Genomic DNA, 23956 nt, shown 5'->3' with positions numbered 1-23956 from the left:
TGCTGGGCCCTCATGAACTGGCGGGTTTTCTTAAGACAGTAGACATGTCTACATTTAAATAAAGACTAACATGTTCTGGGTTTACGTGTGCCATTCAGAATTATCTGTATTTTGTGATAACTAATTTCAGATACAATCTTTTTGCATATAGAACAAAATTTTATTTAAGAGGGCACTTAAATTCAAATTTTCAGTCACTTTCAGGTCGTTAAAGCATTCAGTATACTAGTCATGTTTCTAATTTCTCCTCTGGAATGTAAATATTGGAGTAGGATTTTTATTTTCTTGAATAAATTAAATTCTTATTTGTGTAAATGTAACTTTTCCTAAATTGACTTCAATTGCAGATATAAATTGTATATTGTATAATTTTCCTTTTTTTTTTTCATTAACAAAGCAAGACAACTGCACTACAGAAAATCTGGGAAAAGGCAAGAAATATAAGTCATCCATAAACACACACACATCTCTTTGTGCTATATCCTAGATGAACTCTTCAGCACTGTCTTCCAATTCACCATTCCAACCCCACCCTTTCGACTCTGTCTTGAGTTTATTCCATTTACTGACCTTCTTTCTTAAATTTATTTACCATTTCTAATTTAGCCTATAGGTTAGCCCCATTCTCTCCTTTCCCCAATTTATTTTTGTTATAATTCATTGAAAAAAAAAAGATCACTTCTTTATCATGTCGCACTCTCAACATCTGTTGTCAGACTGGTCCACACAGATGATTTCAACTGGAGTTGGAATCCACGCTCTAGTTGTCCGTGTTCTTGCTCCCTCAGTTTGGCTCTTGCTTTCTCCCTCTCTGCCTGCATCCCAATCTGATGGGTCTCTGTACCACCCAGCAGAGGCTGGCAGGAGTTTTGCTTAGCCTTATCCCATGATCGGGAAGCTCACTGTTGCCTTAAACTTCAAGGAAGGGAGGCTGGCTCCCTTTTAGTCTCCACCTATACTTGTTAATGCCTAAATCTGTATCAGCACCCTAGATTTCTTCCTCCATGAAATCCAGGGTATCTCTGCCTTATGGCTCGGAGGTAGCTACCAACCTTCTATCTTAAAAGTGGTATCACTTAGTAAACTCAGTCAGCTAAGCAGAAATCTGATAATAATCCGAGATCATCTTTCCCTCATCACCCACATGTAATCAATTACTACATCCTAAATCTCTGTCCTCTCATTCCTGTCTGCAACTACATTGGTTCAGACCCTTATCACCACTTGCCTGGACTACCCTCAGCAGCCTCCACTGGTAACTCCTTATGCATTTCTTTTCTGATGTTACTCACTTCCTAAATGATATTTCATAGCCAAGTTGAAAATGGGGGAAAACAATGCAATAAGCAAGTTAATGTATGCAGACTATCTCTGTGATTATTTAAAAAGGGAATCCAATGTTTTTATTTCGTAGTCAATGCTTTAACTCCCCAAACAGAGTTTCTAGGGAGAAGATTACTCAAAACTAAGGAAAACAGAATGTGAGTTGGGAATAGTCAACTGGACACATATATATCAACTATTTAAATTGGGAGGTCTTAAAGGCTTTCTTTATCCCCTTATCACTGAATGTTACGATTGAGCTGTAGATCTTTACAATATACCTTAATGTTGTATCCTAATCTTCTCTTTATACATATTTTCCTGACTAATCTTAAGCTCCTGGTAAATCTTGGATCTTATCTTCCTACTTATCTCCAACATCCATTTCAAAGTCTGGTAGATAAAATGCACACAGCAAATAAATGTTAATTTTTTGAATCACAACCAAAGGAATTCTAAAGCTAAATTCATGAGAAATCACAATAGTTCTACCAAATGCTTTATAACAAAAGCATTCCAGAATTGCATTTTAATGTTTTAAAACCAAGGCATTGAAAAACACTCCCAACAGAAATTACGTAAAAAGCCTGGGATTCTTAATAAGTTCAATTTTCAAGTTCCACATAATTTTAAAGCAAGGTTATTATTTAAAATTACAAAATTTTAGATTGGTAAGTTACTTGACTAGTTTATGTAGACTAGGTACCTGGAAAGGAGAATTCAGAGGGAAAATACTAATTTTAAGAACAATTAAAAAAAAAAAAGACCTTGGTCAGCAGAATTTTTATTTTTCAGTGAGTGGAAACATAACTAGGAACGTTAAGTTAGAATGACATCTTACTGTTTCTGCCAATCACACCTGCCAATATACTAAGGCCAACCAATAATTTAAAATTCTTTATTATTTTAAACAATACAAGACAAATAGTGATCACCCCACGAAGAAATTAGAGCAGTAATTGTGATCCAGCTTTTCCCCATTTCAGTGGTATTTAAAAAAGTATATTCAAACTGTTGTGGACCACTACATTTCTAATAGAATTAAAAAATATTTTCTGTATTTAAGTGTCTTCCAAGTTGGTTATATAATATAAACTTCAAATATTATGTATCAAATATTAAATATAAGTAACCTAGGCCAAACTTTTCAAACACCAAATTTATCCAGAAGGAATTCCACATTTCACCAGAAGAGGCCAAACACTATTACTATAAAACACCAACCAAAGTGGATGTCAGCAACTTCATGCTAAACATCTGTGTTACATTTCTATAGCAGAATGCTTAACATATACATTAGAAACCATCATAAATCAAAACTGCAAAAGACAAAAATAAAAACTTACAGCTCCTTTGCAGTAAAGTCGTAATTTCCCGGATGGAGTGCGAACAATCACCGACATTCTTTTCCTAGCGCTGAAAGAAAAAGGTTTTCCATAAGGTGTCATCATACAAGAATATGCATTTATATGTTTGTTATGCCTCACATTTTTTAATAGTCACACTGAAAAAATAAATTTGATCAAATTATGAGCCCTAGCCTTCCACATATGCAAATCCTCCCCTGCGTGTACAGTTGGGTACCTTTGAAAGTTGCTTTATATTTTTCAAGGCACCAGGGTACCATCTGCTGCCCTAGAGGAACAATTTATAAAACAGCTCCCCTGAGACCGGCAAGAGTTAGTACCCACCAGGGTAAAAGAGAATTCTGGTTCAATGTGTTCAGATTTAAAAAAAAAAAACATTGAAGCCAGATATTTTAGGATGAATTGCAAGGCACAGCTGCTATTAAAAACAGAAATGATGATCAATTTAAGTACATACCTAATCACACATAAAGGCAAACACTAGCAGTTTAAAAATGACGTAAACATTCACAACTACTGCTTTTCAATGATTACTAGAGAGCCACTAGCATCGTGCAAAAACCAAATTTATATCACAAAGCTAAGCTAATGAGCACATTTTAACATCGTATTGGTGATAGAAGCAGTTTAATAAAAACTGTTAGTCAAATATACACCTTGCAAAGTATTAGCAAAGAGACATCGAACAACCCTGAACAGAACACACTGGTACAGTGCTACGTAGAGTAGGTCCCCTCAAATGTCTGTATCTCTGTTTTACCTGACAATGTTCTGCTGCTAGGAAACCGAGACAAGTCCTACATGATGTAGCAGGGAAATGCAGGGTCGTAGCCCACAGCCAGCGCATTCTTTCAGAAGTATCTAGAAATATTTAGCCTTCTCTCACCCCATCTATATTTCCATTGTGCAGTCACGTACCACACGGTGACATTTTGGTCAGTGATGGACCGCATATATGGTGGAGGCCCCATAAGGTTATAATGGAGCTCCTATTGCCTACTGAATCCATCCTAATGCCATAGCGCTACACGTTTCTCACGTGGTTGTGGTGATGCTGGTGTAGACACACCTACTGCGCTGCCAGTTGTATGTACGTACAGCATGTACAACTATGTACGGTACCTACTTGATAATGATAATAGAAGCTTATATTACTGGTTTATATATCTGCCATGCTATACTTTTTCTAGTTACTTCAGAGTGTACTCTACTTGTTAAAAAGAAGCATGTTGTAAAACACATGATCTGTTAGGCCAGCAGCAGCCTTCCATCTTGTGTTTACTGTGTCCCTCAATGGCTCATTTTCTCTTGTGCTTGATTTAATCTCGTGTTGTTTTGCTCATCACAGCCCCTAAGCATTCGCATGAAGATGCAACCACCTTCTGGGCCATTTTTAGAACATATCCCAATTGTTCTGTGACAAATGACTGCACTAGTACCTCTGATCTCCATCCCTTTTCTTTAGGACAATATCTGTTTGGGCCTCCTTTGTCATGACATCTGTATTCTCCTTTTTTTTATTTATTGAATTCTTGGGGTGACATTGGTTAATAAAACTATACGTTTCAGGGGTACAGTGCTATAATACATCATCTTGATTTTGTATTGCGTGTTTACTACCCGAAGTCAAGTTTTCTTCGCTATTTACCTCCCCTTTTACCCACTCCTCCCTACTGCCATCCCCGTCTCCCTCTGGTAATCACCATATTGTTGTCTATCTATGAGGTTATTTTTCTTTTTTTTCTTAGTTCCCTCACCTATTCACCCAGCCTCCCTTCCCTCCCTCCTCTGACAGATGTCAGTCTGTTCTATGGATTTATGAGTCTGTTTCTATTTTGTTTGTTAGTTTATTTTATTCATTAGATTCCACATCTAAGTGAGATCATACGGTATTTGTCGTTATTTGTCTGGCTTATTTTACTAGCCTAATACCCTCCAGGCTCCATGCTGTGTCCCCAGAGGTAAGAGTTCCTTCTCTCTCAGCCCTTCTTGGTTCATGTCTTTCTGAATCCAGCTTGGATGCCATGGTCCCAAACTCATCAACTTCTCTTCTCTTGGCAAAACTCTACATCCTGAGTGAATGGGAACCATTTCTGTGGTACAGTTGAGTATGGGGACTTTGCTGGAGAAAAGTCACCCAGCCACAGTGATTAGTAAATACATCATACCAATGTCAATAGCTCCATACTGTCCAGGAACCCACTAGAGTTTTTTCCAACAAGCTTTTTCTCTCACCGCTGCATCACCATGAACACCTTCTCCATTCTCCGAGTCCCCACTGCACCCCCATTGATCCAGACCCTTTGAATTTTTACACCATGCCTTGAAGAAAGCCTCAGACAAGGAACCCCTATTCCTTCTGCCATCAAAACCCACACATTTATCTACTGTGCACCCTCCTCTCTGTGCCTTTTCTCGAAACAAGCAGGAAATGTTTCTTTCGCTATCAGGGACCTTCTTTCCACTTGTGCTATGAACCTTCTCTCATCCCTCTTTCTTAGTAACCTCAGCCCTAAAGTTACAGTGCTCTCCTGAATCTTCATGCTCCCCTTCTAGGACAGATTCTTCTCATCCATATTTAAACAGGGTCTAGTATCTTCCCAAACAGCCCTCCCCCCACTGAACCACATCCCCTTTCAACAGCTCAACTTTTTGAAACCATTGTTATGCACTCCCTCCCCACTTATCTCCTCTCCCTCCCCTTCCCAGCATCACCCTCTCTCCTCACATCACCCTCTCTACTCACCACTGCATGGAATGGCTAAGCCCAACACATGCTTTTCAACGTTCCTCTTACCGGACTTCGCAGCAGTTTCTCACACTGAGGACCATTATCTCCCCCAAATCACCCTCTTCTTTGGGCTCTGTCATTTTCCTCTACTTCTCTTCTACAAAGCAGTCTCTTGGACAATTCCTTTTTCCTAATCAACCCTTAGAAGCTGGAGTTACTCATGGCTCAGTCTTCAGCCTTTCTTATTTCTCTCACTCTACAGCAGTGGTTCTCAACCTTCCAAATGCCGTGACCCTTTAATACAGTTCCTCATGTTGTGGTGACCCCCAACCATAAGGTTATTTTCATTGCTACTTCATAACTGTAATTTTGCTACTGTTATGAATCGTAATATAGATATCTGATATGCAGGATGTATTTTGTTACAAATTGAACATAATTAAAGCATAGTGACTAATCACAAAAACAGTATGTAATTATATATGTGTTTTCCGATGGTCTTAGGCAACCCCTATGAAAGGTTGAGAACCGCTGCTCTACAGTTTGCATCCAGGAGACCCAACGCATCTTCATGGCTTTAGGTACCATTGACAGAACTTATATTCCATCCAGGCCATTGTACCCACTTGCCTGCCCCTGACTCCTCCATTTGTGTATCTCACAGGCATTTAAAACTCAATTCAAACATCTCATCCTCCACCTCTATACCTACTCCTGTATCTTCCATCTGTGTAAACAGTACCTCTGTCAACCCAGCTATTCATGCCAAAGTCTCTTACCCCTCCCTCCTTTCCTTCCACATCCAATCCATCCCAAGTCCCCATGACATCCCTCAAGGTGCATGGATTCTATCATCTTCGCTTTATTTTCACTACCATCATCCTAGACTAAACCACTAATGTCTTTCACAGTCTGTTTTGATACCGCCTTACTCACTTTTTTCACTTTCACCCTGAAGCCTACCCCCATCGTAGCATTTTGAAAAAGCTTAAACTCCCAACCTTGCTTTATTTTTCTTCTTGGCACCTATCACTTTACATAGGACTTCTAAGTGCATGTTAATAAACAAACATATCCACATGCTAGTTGATATATTATTTACAATATTTTATACATATAATATAAGGAGGCTTAGGAAAAAGTCACTTTGACATGGAAAAGGAAAGACATGGAGGACACACTTTGGGAATACTCTGTTACAGTTAATCATCCACATTCTTAGGCGTTTTCCTTTGAGCCTTTCAGTGCATACAAGTAAAGAAAACAATGTTTAAATAATAAATTAGACAGACCCCATTACTTTTGATACTAACCACTGGCATATGGTCATTCCCAACCAACGCAGCAACCAAAGTTGGCAGAGAAAAGGAAGTGCCTTTTCTAGTCAGTATACACGCTTGCCTGATGGAGTGAGTTCAGGAAAAAAGATGGATGCTTATTTCATGTTTGAACAGCAGCATTACTCCCTGCCCGTGGCCTTGAAGAAACTTTTGTGTCCTGTGAATAGTGATGCAAACTTTAAAGACCCTCCTATCTGCAGCTGAAGGCTATTTGCTCGAAGAATGTCGGTCAGTTGGGAAACTACATAGTCATGTGGGAATGTCTAAAACTCACAGAGATATCACTGATTATAAGAGAAGGACTATTATTTGACCTTAAGAAATGAACTAAGTAGAATAATCTCTTGGCTTTCTGCTCTTTCCTACCAGATAGTAACTGGTTTTATACCTAATAGGGAGAGAAAGATGTTTTCCAGAACCTCAAAGACAATTAGATATAATGAGCACATAATTAGAATGGTGGGTTCCTAAGTTGGATTCATCTTCACTCCATGTAAATCTTGGTCATTCCAAGTATAACAATGTTTCCAGATCATTAGTGGTAAGACTCTTGGTCCTTCACCCCACAGCTGTGATGCAGACAGTCATGGTGAAAAATGGTTTTACAGTATCTTCAGGGCCATATCTTGCCACATTCTGAAAGAAGCTGATTTATCTACTATGAAAACTAAAAACTTTCCTGAAGATTTTAACTTAATATTTTGTCTAAATAAATTTAGTTAAATAAAAGAAAGCTTACTTTCTTACTTAAGCTTACTTTCTGACTTACTTAAAGGGAAGAAATAACAATAGATAAAAAATTTATCTCATACCCACAAATCACAGAGCAGATGTTTTACCTGGTGAACTCCAGGACATTGAGCAATTCGTATCTTTCCTCTTGCCCCAGCTATGAAGAAAAGGAACACATGATTACATAAAGGTGGAAATATCTTTGGCTTCTTAGAAATAAAGCTTAGTCATGAAAATTTTTAAAAAGATCTTTTTTATTTAGTTTTAGAAGAGGGGAAAGGAGGGAGAAAGAGAGGGAGAGAAACATCAATGTGAGAGAGAAGCATTGATTGTTTGCCTCTCATATGCACCCAGACTGGGGACCGAACCTGCATCTCAGACATGTGCCCTGACCAGGAATCCAACCAGAGATCTTCTAATCAGGGCAGTCATGAAATTTTAATGTTAAAAAAAAAAAAAGTCAATAACAGCAAATTGTCCCTTTTGAAATATATCATGTTTTATTGAACTTACTTTCAGGTTAAGATGGAAAATTGAATATTCACATTTAATTTTCATCCTTCCCAAAGCCCTACTAAAATGAGAGCAAACACTTAAAAAGAAAGAGCCTTGTAATGGCAGGAAAATAAGAAAAGAGACAATAGTACCAAACATTTGAAAAGAGATCAATGAGTGGTATCTTACTTAACAAACATAGAAAGGTCAAATGCTACAGTAGTCACGGAAAAGCTGAGAACCAACTGGATTTGCACTACACCATCCTTAAAAGGCACGAGGAAGTGAAATACCAGATAGCTCCAGAATTGTGAGGTAGAAGGAGGTGCCTAGAACGGGGAGGACTGGGTATGAGCTCACTGAAAAGCAGCCCTTGGCACTGGCCCTTCCTGCACAGTGGTGGAAGAGCAGAGGTAAACAGAGGCTCTTCTGTCTAGAAGTTGACTGGCCCAGTTGAAGACACGGCATTGTTCTACTGATGCTAAATGCTGGGCCCCAATGCCCCAACCTGCTTAGCTCCCTACATTGTGGCAGCCGGATCTCTCCAGGCAGAAATTGGAAGATCACTCTTTGGGGAGTCCAAAAGCCCAAGGGGAGCCCTAAACGTACAGACATCACAGCTCCCCACATCAATCCCACTAGGCAACCCTACCATGAGGCTCATTGTTGATACCTCGTATGTTCAGAACTGCCACATCAGCTTCCAAGTTCCTCACTCTTTTTTATTTCAGATTCCATTTATTTATTTTTAGAAAGAGGTGAAGGGAGGGAGAAATGGAAGGAAAAAAACCATCGATTGGTTGCCTCTGGCATGTGCCCCAACTGGGGACCAAACCCGCAACCCACTCATGTGCCCTCACTGGGAATAGAACCAACTGAGCCACACCAATCAGGACAAGTTCCTCATTCTTAACCAAGAGCATCTCAAAGATGAAGAGACATCTAAGGAAGCTGCTGACATGAAACTTGGATACCCAAAACAAACAGATCAAAGCAATTCGGAAGAAAAAGAATTCAAAAGCACAAACAACTTGGTGTTGGCCTACGGAATTTCAGGTTCTGGGTTTTCTGGTGGGCATGGGAGGAAGGGCTGGTGAGCAGGCCCTGGGGGCCCCTTCACTTGGTTTCAACACCAGAGTGAGTGGTCTGTCATATACTTCATAGGTGGCCTTTTCTGTTCTGTCATTGAAACTGCACTGCTGTGGCTTTCTGATGGCAATCAAACTGTTTGCAGTGCCTTATACCACTGGAAATATCTCTGCATTAGCAAGTCTATGCGTTTTAATGCGATCTGTGAAGAAAGTGTTTCAAACAATAAGCTTGCTTGTAACCATTCCTATGTTTTTTGTGATTAATATTTATACCCTGTGTGCTACTCCTTGGTGGCATAGGAGTAATTGGCCTTACTATTCTACACCTTGTAGTTCTTGTCAAAGACCTGGTAGAATCTATCATTTACCATAAACAAGGCTCATTTCTTGTAAACAGAAAGTGAGAAACGTTGGGAAAGAATATTTCAAAGTCAGTGTTTAATTTCTGGTGAAGTATACTTTTCCCAAAACAATGATCACACCCCCCCCCCCAAAAAAGAAAACAACCGCAGTGGCAGTTTAACCATTTCATACTCTGATAAAAACTACTGTTTAATTAAATTGCTATGCTTGTAAATTTCTTTTTTTTTTTTTTTAGTAAATTTCTTTTTAAATAAAAACTTCACAAAAACCTATCATCACTCCTCTCAGAGCAGCACAGTATGACATGCATGAAATAAAAAAGGACACTATTAAAAAAGAAATATTGAAAGGACAAAAAGAGCTCTGGAAATCAAAAACATGAGAACAAAAATAAAAAATAAATTAATAGAAGGGTACGAAGATAAAGCCGAGGAAAACTTCCAAAAAGTAGAACAAAAAGGCAAAGACCTGCAAAGCAGACACAAAAGTTAAAGATCAGTTCAAGAATTCTAAAGAGAGAGCAGAGCAAAACGAGGGAAGGAGAGTGGAATCATTCAAGAAAATTTTCCAGAACTGAAGACCAGCACATCAATTTCCAAACAGAAAAGGGTTCACTCAGTGCTCAGTATAATGGGTTAAAATATTCCCACAAAGGCACATGATCATGAAATTTCAAAGCTTTTAGGACAAAGAAGATCCTATAACCTTCTGGAGAGAGGAGAGGTGGAGTGGGGGCAAGTCACAGAAGATGTGGCGTCACGGTGGCTTCTGACTTCTCAGTTAGGTGTACTTGGAAGCTGGAAGATAGTGAAGCAATCAGAATTCTTAAGGAAAACGATTTCCACCCTAGAATTCTATTTTCAGCCAGACTATCAATTATTAAGCATAATGGTAAGGTAAAAAAGAAAAGTTTAGATTTAAAAAGACTAATAAGTGAGCTAATAAATAATTCCCCATGCATCATTTCCAAAGAAGTCACTAAAGCATGTGTTCCACAAAAACGAGAGAGTAAACCAAGAACAAGGAAGACATGGCATTTAGGAAATAGGAGATCTACACAGGATAAAGGTGAATAAAATCCCCAGGAAGATAGGACCGCAAATCCAGGGTGACAACTGTAAGACCGTAAACCGTCAGCCAGGACATGGGAGAGCCCAAGGGTCAGGAACCGGGTTCGCTGAGGGCTGACACTACTGTGTCCTCTGTTCTGCAACTACTTTTTTAACTGGACGAAACTCACTGAGTAGGTGTGTTCCATCAAAACGAGGGCGTTCACTAAGAAAGAAGATATGAGATATAAGAAATAGTCCTAAACCTGAGAAAATCTAAAGAAATTTCAAATGTCCTGGAAGCAGACCTTAGAATGAAACTGGCCCAGACCAAGGAAAATGGAGGATTTCAAGAAGGATGTCTCAAGACAAAACTGCTAACTACAGGTTATCTGATAAAAGGTTTACCGAGAAGGTATGGGGACAATTACTAAGAGGTAGAAGAAGCTTAAGGAATTGAAAAATATAGAAATTTATCTTAAAAAAATAAAAAATATTTTCAGGAAATAATTTTATGTCAGGAAACAAAATTAAAATAAGAAAATAATCTCAATACAATGAAGTTTAGCTATGAATGTCACTACAGGTGTTAATCATATAAACACTAAATAATAATTCTTTAATGAGATATAATTTATATATAATAAAATGCATATTCCTTAAATGTATAGTTCAATGAAAATTGTATAGTTTGATAAAGGCATACTTGGTGAAATCACCGCCCCAATCAAGCTACAGAATATTTTCATCACCCTGTAAATTCCTCTGTGCCCTTTTCCAATCAATCTCCTCCCTGAGCCTGAGGCAACCACTCTTCTGAATTCTATCATCATAAATCACTTTTGCATGATCTCTAGCTGCATATAAATGAAATTAAGGAGCAGGCATTCTTTTGTGTCTGGTTTTTTTGTTGGCTCAACATAATGTTTTTGAGATTTATCCATACTACTGATGAATCAATAATTCATTCCTTTTTATCATTTAGATATTCTATTGTATGAGGGTAGCACAAATCTGTTTATCCATCATCCTATTCATGAACGTTTGGTTTGTTTCCCGTTTCTGGCTACCACGAAAAAGCTGCTACGAACAATCCACTAAATGTTTGTTTTGTGGACATAAGCTTTAATTTTTCCTGGTTACCTGCGAGTGCAATTGCTGGGCCAGGTGAGATGTAAGGTTACCTGTTTTAGAAAACTCTCAAGTTTTTCCAAAGGGACTGCATCATGTTACATGCCCACTAGCAACACCCAGGTGCTCTGCTTGCTCTACATTCTCGTTAACGTTTGGTGTAATGTTTTTAATTTTAGTCCTTTTGGTGGTATGTAGTGGTACCTCACTGTGATTATAATTTGCATTTCCCTGATAACTAACAGTGTTTTTTCATGTGTTCATGAGCCACTCATGTATCTTCTTTTGAGAAATGTTTGTTCAAGTCTTTTGCCCATTATAAAAACTAAATCTGAATACTGGTTTAACCAAAAATTGTAATATAATTATAATAACATTGGGAAGGGATGGTGAGTCAGGAGAGATAAGTCCTCATTTAACATAATAAAACAGGAGGTCGGTAGACACGTCTGAAATAAAAGATCAAAAGATATATCTTTAATCACATGTATTCTTTGAAAATGTGAGACATATGAAGAAAGAGTTAAAGAACAGAAAGTGGTTGATTCTGGAGAGCGGAACTGGAGGAGAGAAGTTCTATTTTATTATGAGCCTTTTGGTATTATTTTCTTTTTGAAGCTATGCATATGTTTACTCTGATGAAAGAAAGACCTGGAAATAAATAACTTACTGAATCTATAATCACTGAGTCAGGTGTTCGTCCAGTGAAAACAAAGTTCAATTGCTTGGCTGCTCGGACCAAGGCTCCCTCATCTGTTTTGGGAAAACAGGAGAGAGCAAATATACAGTGAAATAAAAATAATCCCCGATACAAGAGAAATACATTACTGTAATGCAACTTGCTGTTTAATTTTCAAAGAATTAAAATTATTTTTATTCTGGCTCTTGTTATTGAAACCTATTTCTTTAAAAATAAAATGACAATGCCAAAGGAATAAGTAAAATTATTTGAAGAACCTGAGAGAGGTATAGACCCCAGCATCGTATTTCTGAAGGAAAAGTCTCACTCTTATTCATACACAAGAAGGAAAATTTACATGTACCCCTTGGTCCAGCATATTTTCTAGAAAACCTTTCTCAAAATGAATGATATGAAACCGCCTTCTTACATTTTATATTTTTCCTCCTAAAATGTTCATTGTAGAAAAACTGAGGCTACTAAGTGAAAATTCAATTTAAATGGATATAAGTGAATTGATGCTTTATTTTATCATATATTAGTGTCATCGTCGTGTTACAGCAAACCTTCTTATAGCTGAGGGGAGGGTGTGGGATAGAGTTCATTCTATCCCAACAATATGAGATGCAACATTTCTCATACTTACAAGAAACTTGGTACATTCTACAAGGTTACAGGTACTGGTTTAGAATACAGTTTAAAGTACTTATAACAAAGTTCTCCAAAGTGTGTTCCTTCTTTCCTAAAATCTTACAATAACTGAATTGACTCTATACTCAATTTTACATTGAGAACAGGTCTAAAATTAAGCCTAAGATGAAATACTGCTAACTGTGCTAATACATTATTTTACGGACTCCCTTCAAATGTGTAAACTTTCCTCAGCCAAATAAATCCCAACAAGGTCCTTGATTATCATTCCCCAAAAAAGGAAAGAAAAATTCGTGTTCTTAAATGCACACTATTCAGGCAAATAGATCTTCCTTTTCCTGTCTGCTTATGTGCAAAAACAGTTTTCCACTAAGTTCTGTAAAGAAGGGAGAACTTACTATGTGCATATAAAAAAATATTTCTCACTTCTGTGAATTTTTTCAAATTTCATATAATTATGTCATCTACCAAATCTTACATATTCAAAGTTTTATAATTTAACATATAGATATATTTAAATATGAAAACCAAGGTTTTTCTAATTAGTAAATAAACTTTTTTATCTAAAAAACATAAGTAGATAATTTTACTTCTTCAAATTAAATTGATCTTTTTTCTTGACAATCTCAAATTTCAGAACAATTCTCCACTGAAAAAGTAAACCACAATTGCTTCATTTGTACCTGGAGATGCTGCCTGATAAATAATCTTATCGTCTTCTCGCTCTGGTACTGCTGTGTGACAAACTGCCATCATTGTAAGAAATTCACATATGATAGGAGCAGTTGGCTGTAAGAAATAAACATATGTTAGGCCTCTTAATTTAAACATTTTGGCACTAATGATAGCAATATTACTTCATATCTTTGTATTAAGAGTGCAGCTGTTAAACATTGTGGGTGTGAGGTTATGGCTAAGAAGACAACATCTATTATGAATAAAATAAATTTTTAACTAAAATTTTCATTCTTGCACTCTCTCATTGATTTCTAAACATTTATACAAGACAATATGTGTTTTCAAGTAGAAATAGTACAGTGAAAAAGGTGGGCATGGTCAAATACTATGCTCAAAAGACAGAGGAGAAATTCTAAAATGTTCACTTATCTGTCCTAGTTCCTGATCAGATTTAAATTTGAGGCATCCCATCTCATCTTACTGTGGTTCACTATTTTGGGTTGGGGTGACGATGGCAGGAGATTCCTTTGTAATGCCTTGTCCTCCCTCTCTCCAAAAATGTCAACCTTAACTTCACCTGTTTTACTAAATAAAGAAATAATTGGGCAATTCCTATGTACAATGAGCTCATAAGGCCAGAGGAAGACATAAAATTGAATTCTTCCTGCAAGGAGCTTAGAGTTTATAGGAGAAAAGAAGCCAGATCTCTTAAACATCTGCCTGTCTGGCTTCTGATGAAGAAAAATGTCATTCAAATTAATAAAGAAAAAATATTTCTCTATGCTGTTGGACAAAAAACAAAACAAAAAAAGAAGTAAAGTGACTGAAAAACTAAAACATTATTTGAGAAAACTGTGTCCAGGCTACAATCATAGGCAACGGATGTATGGTCCCCACCTTGTGAAACTTGGACTTATGGGGAAAACAGAACAGATAAACAGACAAATATTGCTTATTTATAGAGTGAAAAGGGCTACAAAGAAGAGAATGTGCAAATACACGTGATGTGACTTGGATGAGCCTGTGGTTCTTTTCAAGATACTGTTACATTTAAGCTGATGAGGTTTTAGCCTCATGAGAAACTGAGCAGAGAGCTTTCCACCAAGCAGAAACCACACATGACTGAAAAGACCTTAAGGAAGGAAGTAATAAAACGTGTTTTAGACGATAAATGCAAGCTATTGTGAGGAGAAAGGAGGGAAGAGTGCCTTGGAGCGAGATTCGCGACTTAGGCCAGGGCCAGACTGTGTGGCTCTGTAAGCTAAGAGGGGAGCCAGAGAATGGTTTGAAACAGGGCAGTGATGGGGCCTGACTTCTGTTTGCATCACTGCAGTTGTCTTGTGCAGCGAGAACTGGAGGGGGGAGGGGCGGGAAACAAGGAAAATGGCTGGGAGGCATTACGGTAATTCACACAGGGGATGCTGGCTGTCTGGACTCGGGTAGTGAAAGTGACAATGAAGTGAACACGACGCTCAGGATATATTCTGGACTACTGATCTGGAGATGGAGGGACAAGGAAGCATTGAAAGCAATCCTACATCCCTAGAAAGAGTAGTAAGATAGGTGATGGTGTAACTTACTAAACCTGAGAGCACGAGAGGGAAGAGGAGGTCCAGGTTTTGTGGATTCTGAAGCTAATATTTTGTTGAAGGAAAAAGGATAAAAAACACCCACATGAACACATTGCTGGGGCTCCACCCAGGGGCACGGCTGGTAGGTGCACCTCTACCTCAGAGACAGCATGTTTTGGGTAATGAGTATGTTCAAGTTTTCACATATCGAGCTTGAAGCAATTGTGAGAAAAAGTTCTAGGGTTTAAACTCCAGGAACCCCTATGACGTGACCTGATAAAACTTTAATGTGTCAATAACTTCATAAAGATGTCCACAGTTCTCATTGGCCTATCATTTTGAGCAGGTAATTCATTTCTATGGATATTTTGAAAAAATTTTTTGTTGTTAATAGTGAATTGTTTCAAACAAATAGGGTTCTAATATTATTTAACATAAAACATTTCTAAAAGATAAAATATTGATAATGATAATATTAAAACTAAATATCTAATAATCAAGAAATCATGTTGACCAAGGGAAAAAAAGCAATAGATTTAGAAAATTATGAAAAAAAGTAATCAAACTAAAAAGAATAGTAAACATGAAAAATAATTCCAAAAAATGCTCATTAATTTTTACTCATTAATTAGAACATAATGATATATGTCACTTACATGATTATTCTGGAGATTTTCCAGCAGTGATGAATCACTAAATATTTTGTCATCTCCAAACTGTGAGCTCTGCCTAAAGGGGAGAAAAAATAGAACAAACCTGGTTTATTTATGGTAGCTCACTGATCTATTTGCAACTTTTAAAATAAGTCATTATGCCTGCAAATACCCCTAACAGATGTAACTAATGAAAGTAACAAAACTGTTAAAATACTTGGAATTTAATTTCTTCTAATTTAATAACTGAGAATACAGTTATTAATAAAAACAATACTAACACTTTACTATAGCCTATACCTTTATTTGTGGTGACTTGCAACACTACATGATTATCATATGAAATATAAAAATACGAATTGCCTGTTTACATTTTTATCATCACTAACAAATATCTGATACACTTATATACATCATATTTGTTTTGTATATCGAGAAGTACATATCATAAAAGTGTAGGGGCTTCTTTTGTGTTGTTGCTCTGTTCAGATCAGCAAACATACTATGTACTTCATAAGAAACAACTGGAGTCAGAACAGCCTTTGTAATGTAGCTATTGTTAATTTCATGGCAATGCAACTTATATAAAAATGTTGAGATTCAAAGGAAGAACTAGGACCATTTAAGTGGGAATATCGAACCCAAAGGGTATACTTTGCAATATTCAGTGAAAATAAATAGATCTAAGCTTTTGTGCACTGAAGAAAATTTCAAAATTAATTCAGAGTGGAAAGAATGTGTTTGATATTAAATGATTGTCATCCAGAAATATTTTTACAAGTTACAACCAGCATTATCAATATCAGTGGGCCAGATATCAGGAGTTTCATATTTGAAAGCCAGCAGCTTAAAAGGAAGGATAAATCACTGAAGAAAAAAGGAATTTGAAATAATTGAACAAACACTGTATCCTCAAAGACACATATTTTCCCCATAAAACAAAGGAGGAAGTTAGAATGTTTATAATAAAATACATCTTTATTTACATATAGTAGTTTGGTTAATTAATTTTCAAAATTATAATACATCTTTATTAACATGTAATAGTTTAGAATTCTCAAAACACCTCCAGGAAGCAGAATGACCACACTATTATTATTATTCCTCCTCCTCCTCTAGTTTTATAGATGGAGAGAAAAATCCAATAATTTTTAATGACATTAACAAGCAAACAAAAACATTTAGCATACATGTCTCCTCAAATACTATCATTTCTTAAAAATAGTTTATTACTTGATGTTCCATAAAAACTTATTATTAAAATGCATTCATTAATTGTTCTTAGTTATACTTTTCTACTTCTTTGTTGGAGAAATTGAAATGTCAAAGAATATTCACAGTAACATCTTGCCTATGGAAGTCTATTTTCTTTTCAAAGAAGTCTAGACTGAAAGCCTTTATAAATCTGAAGATATGTCTAATTAATCTCACCAGTAATTCTTTCATTTTATATATTCGTCGGCAACCGTCCGTCTCGAGAGACGATGGTGTAGCTTCTTAAGAGTCTATCTGCACCGCCGAGAATGGCTGTGCAGTCCGACTCGGGAGTGACATGGTAGTATCTGTCTCCTCCCGTGTTGAATCGACATCTTGCGATGACGCTGAAGCTACAGAGCCTGGGCAGGGTAATATGGAGGGTCTGCTGTTGCCCATGCAGCAGACCCCCCTCTCTTCGCAGCTGAAGGGCCCAAGGGAAAGACGGAGTCAATACAGCTTGGCTTCAGGTGCGCCGCAGGAGTTGCCGGTGTTGACTACAACGTCAAACCGCCTTAGGGACTCCGGCTCCGGATTTTCTGTCGGGGTTTACTCCCTTAGCCTTTCCCCTGAAGAGGTATGCCGCAAGGCAGCGGAGGTTTTTTGGAGTCAGAGTTTTCCTTCTCTGATGTGCCCTGACTGGAAGATCGAACCAGCGACACTTAGCTCGCAGGCCAACGCTCAATCCACTGAGCCAAACCAGCCAGGGGCAAAAGTACAAGTAATACTACTTTAAACAATGAGTTGACAAACTACTTGAATTTGCAAACTTCTCACAAATAAAAATGCAAGCAAACATCAACGTTTTGTTAAATTTTTCCATAAAAACTTTCAAGTGGCACTTTGCTCACCAGGAGACAAAGAAAATAGGGTGTTTTTCAAGAAGCAATAAGGTTAATGTAAGGGCAACAATGAGCAGGTAGCCCACAACATCATATCATTTACAGCTTCTTGCAGCTTGATTTAAAAGCAATGATACATTGTAAATAATCACTTCCTAATCATATAAAGATGAAGAGTCCTGATTGCAATAAAAGTTAACAGAAAATTCAGAGTGCATAGGGCTTACTTGGTATTAGCTATTTTCATAGATGATAGTATGGACTATGACACATTTTAAAATTCAAAATTCATGTCAGTGAGAGTCATCAGAAAAAAGAAAAAGACATTGGACCAACACTTTTCACCTTAAGCCAAAATAAACTACAGATGGATGAACATGCTAATAAAAGTATTAAAGCTATGAAAAAACTAAAAGAACAAATTAGGGGTAGAAAATGCCTCAAGTATCATAATAATTCAGAAAACAAAACAAACAGATAAATATGACTGCATAAAGGTAACCATTTCTACAGAGCAAACACTACGGCAAAGTCAAAAGCCAAATGACAAATTGGGAAAAGTTATTTTCAACTCACATATGGATGACTAATATTCACAAAATAAAAAGAACTCAGAAATCAATAAGAAAAAGATCAACAATGAGCAGAACAATGAGCAAAGGATATAAACAGTTCATACAGAAGGGAATACAATTGGCTTTAAATAAATGTTCATCTTTATTCTAAAATGAGAGAAATGAAATTTAAATATGTTAGAAATAAAGGTTTGACAACTCTGTGCTGTTGTGATTATGGAAATAAGTTAAAGCAATCTCATCAGTGAAAAATGAAAATTGGTTCAACTTCTACAAAGGGCAATTGGGAAATTTCTACCAATATTTAAAATGCATGTATCCTTTGATCCAGTAATTTCAGTTCTGGGAATTTACACTAATTATCTACCTTGTGCAAAATGTGTACATATTCATAATTTGCAGCATATTTTTAATAGCAAAAGATTAGAAATAACCCAAGTTCTATCAGGGACGTTGCTTTAAAAACTCTTAGTTCATCCACATAACAAAATACTATAAAAAAAATGGTTAGCTATTCATGGAATATGGACAAATCCCAAGGATGCATGGTCAAAAGAAAAGCTGGTACAAAACTGTGCAATATGCCTCCTTTTCTATAAAAATATGAGAGAAAAAGTACATGCATGTATAGATCGGGGAAGAATATACCTGAAATCGGTTATACTGGCTGCCTTCTTGAGGGGAAATGGAGGGACCTAAAACAGGGAAGGCAGGAAAACCTCTCTCTGTACACACTTTGAATTTGTAACACATTAATGCATCATGAACACAGAAATAAATCAAATTTAAATAAAAAACAGGAACAAAACCCATGTGAGCCACCTGAAATATATACACACCCTACAAATAAGTTACATGTATACATTATACACCTACACATACTGCACACATGCACACACAGAAAGACAAAAGGGAGTGTGACTGTAAAACACTTTACTTTTTGAAAGGATCTGCACTGCCTACTTTTGAATACTGTAACTGGTTCCAAATCAAAATTTCGTAAAGGGAGACTTAGTTTTTACAAATAAATTTGTTATTCAGAGACAGGTCCAGTAAAGTTCAAGAATATGAACAAGTGATTGGATCCAATAATATTTTTGTTGGACAATGGTTTTATCCAAAGTAATGGGACCTGCTTTTTCATGAGGCTCATAGTGTCTCCAAAGGCAATTACAAAAGAGGAGCTCCAAAATGCTCTCCGAAACAGTTGCCTCACTGGAATACATCAATTGTCTGTCAAATTGACCACTCTGAAGACTAACACCAATTTGGATCCATTAAATCTCATTATTATGCAGTCACACCTGGAAAAATGTTTCAGTGAGCCTAGTTGTCACAGCAAAATAAAGAAATACCATTCATTACACACATAATTATATTCCAGAATGAAGTGAGAAAATAAAGGAGACCAGAAAATAGTACTATTCAATGATATTATAATACTAAAAATCATGAAATGAGTGACTAAGCATGGACCACTTTAAGGTAGTTTTTCTGGAGAATTATCCTCACTAGCATTAACTTAAAAAACACTCATCAGAATAAATAATGTGGAAATATACTGAATAGTTAAAAAAACAAATATGTTATCTGAAATTTGCTTTAAAATGATAGTGAGGGAAAGGCGATAGTTCAATTGCAATTTGTATTGAGTGCATGTTATTGAAGTGAGTAGAGGAGTACATTAGTCTACTTCTGTTTATCTTGAAATTTCCCACAAGAAACATTAGAAAAAACGGGTATGGAGATATATAGTTTTTGAAAATAGCCATATCTTAGGGCTACATAGATACTGAGAATAAGCAGATTTGTTTTTTTCTTCCAGTGGTAGATTTTTAACATAAAGAATTAATCTGTAAGGTTCTATGCCAGTTTATGGTACTTCATAAAAACAAGAAAGCCATACTAATTTTGGAATAAGTGGCTAACAGCTGGGGAAATGATTTTATCTCTGTAAACTATTTATGTAAGTATATTTAAGCAAATAGAGCTACAGCCATTATCCAATTATCTTTAATGTCAAGAGAGCTTGTTTAAAAGGGTTACTACATTATAGGTTTGCCTTCAAATTCCAACTGAACATACATTTTAGTGTTAAGTATTATGTGTTTTTTTAACTTGGTATTTTTGTGGTAAATACGGTAGGGCAGTAAAATAAATACATTTAGGCCACAGGTTATATTCGAGGTCTGTCTGGAAAAAGTCCAGCCATTGTTAATATAACGAGAATGGTTTCCACAACAGCAATGTAACTGGCAGCCAAGGAGAGAGGAGTAGTATTTGCGTGTGTGAACAATGATGACTTCACTGTAGTAGTCAGTGGGGGCAGTAGATGCCCTTGAGTGAGCATGTGTACTGTGTGGCTGTCGCATTCAAAATGACTGAGCGACTAGAGCAATGAATCTGCATCAATTTTTGAATTAAGCTTGAACATTTCTCCATGGAAACTATTCAGATGATTCAGGTTGAAGCTATGGGCAACTGATGATTGGCAGCTTCATCCCAACATGCCTGCTCATGCACCATGTTGCGTGCAGAGTTTTTTGGCGAAGCATCAAATCACTCAGGTGACTCAGCCCTCCTACAGCCCAGATTGGTTACCCTGTGACTTCTGGCTTTTCCCAGAAGTAAAATCACCTTTGAAAGGGAAGAGATTTCAGACTGTTGATGAGATTCAGGAAAATATGATGGGGCAGCTGATGGTGACTGGGAGAACTGTGTGAGGTTCCAAAGGTACCTACTTTGAAGGGGACTGAGGTGCTATTGTCTATGTACAATGTTACTTGTATCTTGGATCTTCTTTAATAAATGTCTCTATTTTTCATATTATGTGGATGGATACTTTCTGGACAGACCTCATATATGGAATTCAATGAACTTTGCATTGGAAAGTGACGCTACTGACAGGCAGGAATGAACTTTCAGGTTTTGGATTCATACAGTCATCATACTCTCCAGTTTACCTCTGAAGGCCAGCATCACAAAGATGTAGTCAGGTGCCGGGAGTATAGGATTCGACCAGGATCACACTTTTGATATTAGTTTCATGGGCAACGCAAAGTCAATCAGATGAGGTTGGGGGGATGTCAGCTTTACAAATGTGCAAAATTATTCCCCCTGCATGAACTTTCCTCAAGTCAGTTTAATTTCACCTGTTCTTCCTACCTTACAAAACAATAGAGCAACAAAGAAAAAACCAAAATGACAAATACAAAGATATCTTGAACTCTAAAAGCAGTTCCTTTCCAAAGTTGTGGAAAGTCTATAGGACGTCATGTGAGTAGCGCCTACTTTATAACAAGGCGCAGTGAGACTTTCACTCTGGCTCTCATGTTTACTGGAATAGTTTGGGGCAAGTTCCTGACTAGCTTCTTTGCGTAAATTTCACCAACTTTAGAACAGTCATGTCAATCACAACTCCTCAAATATGTCAGGAGGATGAAGTAAGAGACAGCAGAGCTAACATTCTCTGCGAGCTTACGCTGTCCCAATGCGATCTAAGCCCTTTAGAAACAGAACTCACTCAATCTTCACAACCTCCCTTTGATCTCCACATTCTGGCAGATGAAGACGGGCAGGGAGAGATGTTGTGAAACTTGTTCAAGGGTACCAGCAGGATCAGGATGTGAACTTGGGCGGTCAGAATTCAAAGTCTGCATCCTTGACCCTGCACAGGAGCCGAGATGCAACAGAAGCTCCAAAAGTATCTCTTCCTTCATGGTTGCTGGCCCACAAGTAACTATTTGACAGATGGGGAATCCAGGCATATATTTAAAGTAAAGCTTATTTTATTATAAAAGTGACAAAGAGCCTCCTCTAGTGTTTCTTTTTAAAAATATCGTTAATATCTAAATTTCTATGTAACTGCAAGTGGAAATGCAAAATTTATGAAAAAGCTGGCATTTTTTATTGGGAGTTACATAGTTTAGAATGTCAAATATCAAATTTTCCAAAAGGATGCTCTATAAAAGGAACTTACTAAACTAGAAAAAATAATATCCTCTATTTCCAATAACAATAAAAGCTATGAAACAACCTCTATCAAAAGTAGGATATTTTAAATGACATGAGTAACAAACAATAATCTTTAACACTTACATTCAATCTTAATAAAAATATAGTAAAGGTAATTTTTTTCTCTTAAGAATAAATGAGTTATCTTAGAAAAATGTATATTAATTCTACATTAATGAAGAGTTTAAAATTAATAGAATGATCTTGATGTTACAGAAAAGCAACAAATAAAAAGATATAGTCAAAATTTTAACTATATTTTTAAAGGATTAAATACAAGGGAATATCTGCACCATTAAACTGGAATTATCTACCAACAGTAAGATGTTTTGGCACATTTTAAAAAATACTAAAAATTATTCAGTTGTGTGTAGGTGTTCAAATACCAAGCAATAAGCTTAAATGGAATGATTCAACAGTTATCACATGAACCAAACAGCTTACCCCGTCATTAACCCCTAGGAATAATGAGGTTTATTGCAAAGTGTTATGAAATATCTATTTTATTGAAATAAAGTCCCAGTTGAAAATTTTTAAATGATGTTATTGTACTTCCATATGCACTGGAAATACAGCTTAATCATAAAAAAGATATATAACCCGAAAATATAAATGTAACCACTTAGAAAGCCACAATATTTTCTGTAGTTACCAGCATTAAAAGAACAAGTTTCCTGAAATTTCATTTGCCACATAATCATGATGACTTATAAAAATATCAAACTAAACCTACATTATTCTAAATGAACATGTAAATACATGGAGGTGGCATTTTATTTATTTTTCAATTAAAAAAAAACTTTTTGTAGGGAGGATTTTAGAGTAAAGTAAAAAAACTCAGGAAGTATTGAAATTAAACCTACAAAATACCATCTTTAATAACTCTAAAATTAGTTACATTCCAGTTAACTCCAGTCCTTGGTAGCATAGTCTTTCATCATTTGTTCCAGACATTTGATTTTTTAAAAGTTCATTTTTTGTCCCCAAACAGATTTAGTAAATTAATGAAAAGAAAGGTAAAGGAAATTTCCACTGCTTGAGTAGGTTTCCAGCAGCATCTTTTGCAGATTTGGAGAGTGCGTACATAGCGGCAGAAGAGGGCAATGCTGAGCTAAAAAACGTGCAGTGTCCAGAGGTGCAGCTGAAATCTTAGGTAGTCCACAGCCCAGGGATCCCAAGTTGATCATTACAGGCTTTATTATAGATACATAATGTAAAACTCTGACAAGCCTAACCTTTACACTAAATGTTTATAAAATGACTAAAGGTTATTCTATGAATGTCAACAACTACCTACTTTACAGCTCGTCACCATACTAGATTAGTAATCTTTTTTTTTCAAAAGTAGTGAAATGTGTCTAACCAAACAAGGAAATGCAAACCTTTTTCAAAGGGATCAATGAGATAGAAAGGTCCA

General features: G+C 36.6%; 1 protein-coding gene across 8 annotated transcripts in view; it reads right to left on the bottom strand.

The window, feature by feature from the left end:
* Positions 1-23956, bottom strand: part of ATP8A1 (ATPase phospholipid transporting 8A1) — a 219998-nt gene that overhangs the window by 114345 nt on the left and 81697 nt on the right. For all 8 annotated transcript variants that reach the window (XM_090266926.1, XM_090266927.1, XM_090266925.1 and 5 more), the window contains 5 exons: positions 15858-15930; positions 13636-13741; positions 12293-12375; positions 7601-7650; positions 2670-2739 (listed from right to left, as the gene is read on the bottom strand). In XM_090266926.1, the coding sequence (XP_090123052.1) occupies positions 2670-2739; positions 7601-7650; positions 12293-12375; positions 13636-13741; positions 15858-15930 (382 nt within the window). The remainder of the gene's footprint in view (positions 1-2669; positions 2740-7600; positions 7651-12292; positions 12376-13635; positions 13742-15857; positions 15931-23956) is intronic.

This window comes from Furipterus horrens, unplaced genomic scaffold (genome assembly GCF_987537825.1).
Source record: "Furipterus horrens unplaced genomic scaffold, mFurHor1.1.pri manual_scaffold_2, whole genome shotgun sequence".
NCBI classification, from domain to species: Eukaryota; Metazoa; Chordata; class Mammalia; order Chiroptera; family Furipteridae; genus Furipterus; species Furipterus horrens.
This window is presented reverse-complemented; position numbering and strand designations above follow the sequence as displayed.